This window comes from Myripristis murdjan, chromosome 20, assembly GCF_902150065.1.
Source record: "Myripristis murdjan chromosome 20, fMyrMur1.1, whole genome shotgun sequence".
Lineage (NCBI taxonomy): Eukaryota > Metazoa > Chordata > Actinopteri > Holocentriformes > Holocentridae > Myripristis > Myripristis murdjan.
The window spans coordinates 4,168,453-4,175,907 of record NC_043999.1 but is presented as its reverse complement, the minus strand read 5'-3'; the positions used below and the strand labels follow the sequence as shown (position 1 = coordinate 4,175,907).

The 7,455-nt window shown below is 40.9% G+C and overlaps 1 protein-coding gene across 1 annotated transcript; it reads left to right on the top strand.

Moving 5' to 3' along the window:
• The first annotated feature begins 3,120 nt into the window (after positions 1–3,120).
• On the top strand, positions 3,121–3,807 carry LOC115379197 (protein rapunzel-like). The gene has a single exon (XM_030079917.1). The coding sequence runs from the start codon at positions 3,121–3,123 to the stop codon at positions 3,805–3,807; it is 687 nt and encodes a 228-aa protein (XP_029935777.1).
• The last annotated feature ends 3,648 nt before the right edge of the window (positions 3,808–7,455 follow it).

Below are 7,455 nucleotides of genomic sequence, written 5' to 3'. Positions count from 1 at the left end.
TTTCATTCTGCAATCCACTAATTCCAAATTGTAAACACATTTTAACCTATCCCTTTTTCAGTGTACTGTAAATAACAATAAATAAATTAAAATTAAATTCAAAATTAAAAGGTTTAGTTAATAACACCCAGACTAATAACTCAGGATGGGTGTTGCCTGATATTTTGCTCTGCACCTGAGTTAAAAAAAAACAATGCAATCTGGATTATTTCCAGCCGAGCGTCTTTTGCAGTTTGCGACAACACATTTCTGAAAGCGCAATATAATTGAAAAAGTTTGCATGGGCCCCATTATGAAGAATATTTAGCTTTTCAGCCAATTAAATGAGGAAAAGAAAAATAGAGAGCCGCAGCACAGCCAGAGGTGGTGCTTCCTGTCCAGCTGCTGGCCTGTTTTCCCAGAGTGCATCTCTCTGGATGGGGGGTGTTTCCGGGACGTTGTCAGAGTCTGTGCCGGCCCCTCAGCCTCAGTGGGTTTCCATGGACGTTTTGAAGGGGATGGAGGACTTCCAAAGGGGGAGTGACTAGAGATTTATGCATATTGGGGGTGTATATATATTTATATGTGTGTGTGTATATATGTGTTTATGTATGTATGTATGCACTCCAGAGCTGCTGGTGCTCAGAGGTACAGCTGGACTATTTAATAATAACTGGATTGTACCCGACAGGACACTGTAGGGAGTAAGGTGAGTTGTGGATCTGCTCTTTTTTTTTTTAATAACAACTCTAACGATAATCATAATCATAACAATGATATAAAAGAAGATTTTTTTTTTTTTTTTGGCTCTGATTTTCTAACACTGGTAAGCTGAGTTTGAACTGTGGAAACTTGGAGACTTTTCCTGTCAGCTTGGTTGCACATGCAGGAAAGTGGAGAAAAAAAAAAAAAAAAAAACCAGCCTAAATTGTCATGGCACATCAGTAGCAGAGATGGCATGGTTCACAGATTATTCATATTTATATATTTACTGATTCATCTTTTTTTTTTTTTTTTTTTGCTTAATTTTATTCTATTTAAAAATTCTTTGCATCTTTCTAGTGCAGTTTCGAGAGATCATTTTCACCTCTTGTCCCAAGTTAGAATGCACATTTTATCCCCTGGGAAGTGGAAAATAATGGAAGGCAAATGTAGTGGAGGCAGTATTTCTGTTGAAACACTTGACAAGTGCAGAGGAGAAAAAGTAAAGACGGTAAAGCAAATGCATGTGTTTATCTCACTGAGTATTTGATCCAGTTTTGTGCACTGAAATACATGGAGGAAGTGTAAAAAAAAAAAAAGTTTTCAAACCTCAAATTTAAAAACAGACATTTTGACTAGACATTTACACTAATACTTCTGTAACTTTGATAAAAAAAAAAAAAAAAAAACACTAAAACACACTTTCCAAATCAACACCGATCACAGACAGTACACTCCCAGGAGGACACAGCAGGTCTGCACACTGTTAACATCTGTACAGGGGTTTCTTCTTTAGGTCAGCCTGGTCTTTTCTAAATTTTCTGTCGAAGATCAGTAGAAGTTCAGTGTTGGGATTTAAAAAAAAAAAAAAAGCCATGAATAAAAACATGTTAAACTTGATATCATGGCTGCAATCAATTTTTTTTTAATGATTAATAACATCCTTAAGATGCTTTTGAGTGAGCATTGTGACGGAGTGATTTTCAGTCCAAAAGCCTCCAGTGAGACCCGAGGGAAGGCTGTGACCGCCTGTCCCGCGGGCCCAGCAGCTCACCGAGCCAGCTTTACCACAGGGCTTTTTGCTTTTAGGTTTTGTACGGTGTGCCAGGAATAGCGTCTGAATTCATTTTGTAGCCAGCAGATCCTCCACAATGCTTAAAGCCTCTTCTGCTCCCGTCCTGTTTGGTGAATTTTGGCATCAAGACGTCAGCACTTTGTACCTGCTACTCAAAATCATTCATCCCCTCTTCAGTCACATTGCTAAGTGCCACTCAGGTTGTTTTTAATGGAACTTTATCTTTTACCAAACTGATCCCTTTACCCTTATATTAGACTGATACTTTATATGTTTTTATTCAGTCTATTTATGTCATGGTTATGTATTTTGGACTCTAGTTTTAGACTTTTGTTGAACGTATTTTTGGGCTTTGTGGTCTGTGGTTGTCTTTGCCCTGCGCTGCTGCTCATTAGTGTTTTCCCCCGTGTCCTGTTACTCAGGCTGCGTTCCAAATCGCATGCTTCTACTTTTTACTTTTAGTATGTACTGCAGCTGCCCTTACAAAGTATGTAGTGTAGTATGCAGTATGTATGTGTATATTGGGACACACTACATACCATACCCATCCACTCACTTCCACCGTCCGTAGCGCCACATTTGAATGTTGTTGTCAAAATGGCGGTGCTGTTTCATACTGCGCTGTCATCTGTCATATTTCTGATCTTCTGTCCTCCTGTTGTTTCTGCTGTCACTGAGCGAGTTTTGTGTGATATGTGAGTTTTGTTGTCGTCCGTATGTGGGCGTGGCCTGTACACGCAGCTCAGTCAGTGCGACGTAACGTCCACTGCCAAAGGATTGTGGGTCAGAACGGCCAGAGAAGCATGCTGACATGCATACGGTGAAATCTGACCGGGTGTAGTAGAACATCCTGGTACTCTTGGCATACTCCATCTGACAAACTATATATTGGGACATGCTAATTCTTTTTTTATTGCCTACTAAAATGGTATGGTAGTATGGCTACTGGAACGCAGGGTCAGTTTTGTTGCCCCTCTCGGTTCCCACACCTGTCCTGAGTCTGTGTGATTATCCCTGATGGGTCTGTTCCTCCCATCCTTCACATGTTAAGAGTTTATTTCATACTTAAGCTCTTATACATAACTTACTGTTGTCTGTATGTCACTGTGTTTTTTATGTACATACAAGTTGCCCCTAGAGGGATTAATAAAGTCTAATAAAGTCTAATAAATCTAATAAATTGTTTGAATGTAATTGGTTTGTAAAACCATCTGTTCCCAGATCCTCTCATTTGGCATTTTATGTGATTACAGTTCATGCTCTATCAACTGTTAATATGACTGTGAATTTCTCTCTCTCTCTCTCTCTCTTTCACACAGACATCCATACTGACATCTTTACACTCTGACCTGAACATCCTCATGATGTCAGAGAAGACACCTGAGGACAAAAGCAATCGGCAGCTGATTGGGAAAATCCTCGGATCGGGAGTGTCAGCGCTCTCGGCGTTATCCGTGATCCACCCTTGCTTTGGTGTGGCCGGCACCGCGATCCGCTTCATACAGCAAGGCCTGGACGACGAGAACATCCGCACCCTGCAGCGTGAGTTCAGCTCGGTCAACGAGACCCTGGACCAGCTTTCCCAGCAGCATCACAAAACGCTACTGCGCATCAAGAAAGGCACACTGGACGGCCAGTACGCCACCGCCGAGCAGAACCTGCGCCACCACTTCCGAATGTACTTGGACATGATGCAGGGAGACCCGGACCTCCACGAGCAGAAGAGGAACGCCTTTAAGGAGAGATATTCCATCGACCAGGGCCCCAAGCATCTGGAAAGGCTCTATGAGGGCGTGACTGGGAAAAGTAAGGTCTTCAGCAAGCCCATCCTCGGGTTTTATCTGGAGTACTCGAAAGGAACCGACTGCGCTCGCTGCACCATGGAGGAACTCTGCAAACGCCTCAACTACCTGTTCACCATCGGCCTCATCGCACTCATGGGCTACGCCGCCATCAACGGATACGATGAGGAGGATCTGAGAGAGGAGTGGGCCGAGAAGATGAGGGAGGTGCAAGAGAAGATGCAGGAGGCGCTTAAAATGTGCAAGTGAAGACGGGGAGGGGTGTTTCTTCCTCTGCTCGTCCTCCTTCATGTTCCCATATTCTCTCAACAGTAACCAAAAGTATTGTTAAGTTTCTGCTCATTTTGAACTCATTTATTTTGCCAGTGTTTCATGACAGAGCTTCATACGGTCTTTGAATTTCTAAAAAATGTCTAGAAAAAAACGACAGAGGAGATCAAACTGGATTTAGCAGGATAGAAAGAGAAGTAGAAAGTCCAATTACACAAGTGTGCAAGAGGACAGTCTCCGTCTTGGGAAACAGGCACCTTGCAAGTCATGACCCGGCAGCTGCAGGCCTTTCACTTCTCCACCTCTGCCCACTTATATCCAGTTTTCTCTCTTCTTCCAAGACAGCAGTGCACACTTTACTTCTTGGTACTTGTGGGACAGCTTTCATCTCTCTGATGAGTTTCTAGAGAAATGTGGAAATGCTGAGAGACAATTTTTAGCTTCAGTTAACGACACGATTCATTTTACTTGCGCTTAACGTGATGGCAGTGGTTTCTCTGGTACCAGTTTAGCAATGCCTTGGCTGTATTTTTGATTGATTTAATGCTGCTGGTAAGGAATAATAAACAGAAATGAATTTTAGAAACAGAAAGATTGCTTTGTGGTTCAGTTTGTGGTTGTGTGTGCGTGTGCCAGGCCCTGTACATTTATTACAATTTCACAAAATAAGCCATTTATATTCATGATGACATGCACTTTTCAAACTTAGCTTAGGTTGCCTTGTCATATGGATGTAAAACCACCTCAAACATCACAGTTTCACTTCTATGTTTGGCACTGAGCTCATAGTTAGTGCTGCTGTTGGACTGGACTGCATTTTACTGACAGCTGTTTCCACTATTCTGTCCCACCTCATTGTATATTAATAGGGAGGGACAGAAAATTAGAAACACTTCTCAATATAATGTAGTCCAGTAGCAGACCTCTGCAAACTACAACCTCAGTAATAAACACAGAATTAAATTAACACAATTTTATCCACAATGTCAACACAAACTGAACATTATAAACTTTATTAAAAGCTAGAATTCATGGCAGAGCTGCTGAGCTGAACTGCACAGCTGGACCTGATGAAGTGGACCTTGAGTGTGTGTAAAACCAAATTTCATTTCAAAATTTTAGAAAGTTGCTGTACATACTCCTAACTCACTTTGCTTACTTTTTAGTGATTAAACTGGGTAAAATAATTAAATAATAACACGTTTGGTTCACTGTAATAACCACATCTGGCACTGTAAACACTACCAAACTATACAATCTGATGAGCTATACTGAGGAAATTTACTGGAGTTCAAGAACAATGCCTCTTCAGCTTGTCACTTCTTGCCATTTCAGGGGAAATAGGATGAGATGAACTGAAAAACACTTCCATGATAGCTGTTTGCTGAGCATCTGTCATCCAGGGCTCAACAGGAACATGCACTTCCATTTTCATCACCAAAAACTCAACCGTCATTTGTAAATGTGAGACAGTGGAGGAAAACTTTCAGTGAAATAAATAAACTCATATCAAATACTGCATTTCTCCAGTTGAAGAGGAGGCCCAAAAGACCCAGCCTCCTGTCAGCCCTTAAACTGTCGGGTATTTTCTGATGAAAGACAATCACAGCTCACTGCTCCACGATGCAAGAGTGCTTCACTACATTTCAAATCAGATCCATTACAGAGAGAAAAAAAAACATCAGTGACAGACTGTAGCACCTTTCAGAATAAAAGCTCGGTCAGACGAGATGAGAAGAGGCACCTGCTTTTGCTTTGCTGGTTCTACGAATTTCACAATAAAAGCTGCACCATGAAAATGACCCTTTAAAAGTATGTGGTTTGCAGTGTATTTCTACTTCTACTGCAGTCAAATACCAGCAGAGTGACAGTACTTCTACTTGGGTAGCAGTTTGTAGTACTCTTTCCAAGTAAAGCCGGTACGAATAGAGTGGTTTAACCTGAGGTCTGTTAGTGACATTATAGTTTAAATAGTTTTTAATACCTTGGGTTAGGGTCAAGTATATTCCTTTATTTATTTTCCTTTTTTAAAGCAGAATGAGTAGGATTTGTTGGTAAGATTTGTTGCCGAGCTTCATCGTCTTCCTCTTCATCCTCCTCCCAGAAAAGTCCTGAGCTCAGCAAAACAAGAGAATCCAGGTAGAGGGCAGGGGGTCTGGGATTTTCCTAAAAAATAAAAAACATTGTATAGATTCATACAACAATAATCCCTCTCTGTTATCAATAATGACTCTCCAGAAGTGTGTGTTGGTGTGTGTGTGTGTGTGTGTGTCTGCAGAGACCCTGCCCTGAGCTTGACAGCACAGCATCCAGCAGGAAGCTATGGAAATCATGGATGTGGACGGTGGAAAAAAGGAAATCTGGTGAGGAGAAACGCCAGGCGGACAAAACTCGTTCCATAACCAGAGTGAACCTGGGGTCGCCTTTCACCTGCTGCCACTGAGGGAGAAGAGGAGGAGGATGAAGAGCGATACACTGTTGGCCTGTTTTCTGCTGGACAGGTAGGTGCCGGTGGGATGACATTTTTTCCTAGGACAGTGACAGCGTTCATTTCTTGCTTGAGGGAAACAAATTACAGGCAACTAATGATTTAATAATTTATTTGATTTTACATTGCAGCCGTACTGTTTGTTAAATTCTGTTTTCCCACAATATCACATCAGCATAATTCTGCACAGAAACACAATGGGTGAAACATGAGGTGAGTGACCTCTGAGGGGAGACAAGTGTAATTTGATTGGCTGATGAGCTCAAATCAACCACCTCTCGCTGAAATCGTGGACTGCACCTTTAAGTGAGTATTATTTTTCAGCTGGTTGAAGTAGGGAGATGGAGTTCATACTAAAACACTTTTGATTTGCATAACGATACTAAAATTGTGTTTATGTCACTCAGGTGAAGGATTGAGAGCTCCTGTTTGTCTCTTATGAAACTGAAATTTTAAATTTTAAATTTTATCTCATAGCTCCTAGTGAGCACAGTTCTGAGCAGCTGTACGTGCATTGCAGAAAATAGCTGTTTGGTTCCTTAAAGTAAGAGGAGAAGAGGAGAAAATCTAAAAAAAAAAAAAAAAAATTCAGCTTCACTTAAAAAAAAAAAAAAAATCAAAAGATCTTTTTAAAACAATAGCAGAAAAATCATTTCAGTATCATTTTCACAAACTTACATCTGTGTGACAGGGTTCAGGACAGCCACCTCCCTATTGAGAGCACCCTATAAATAATGATTTGTGTATATGAAAATGACTGATATCTCATTATTTTGGGGTTTCAATAGGATTTGGTAAACATCCAAGATTTGCATACTTAACCCTCCTATTATTTGGGGCGTCAATTTGAGCCCATTCAATGATTAAAGCCCCTAAATAGATTATTAACATCATTTTCGGCTTCATATTTCATGACTTTAAGTGATTTAATGGGCACAAGTGGGTAAACATGAAATGATGTCGTGTACACATTTTGCACACAGGGATGGGAGGGGGCGTGTATTTTATTTAAAGGGCTGTTTACGTCATCAACAAGACACATAACGTGCCCGTCACAGGAACGTTGGTCACAAGTTTTATTAAAATCATTTACTGGGGGTTTAAATTCCCGAGGCTTGCCTGATTTCTATGGTCCTGAT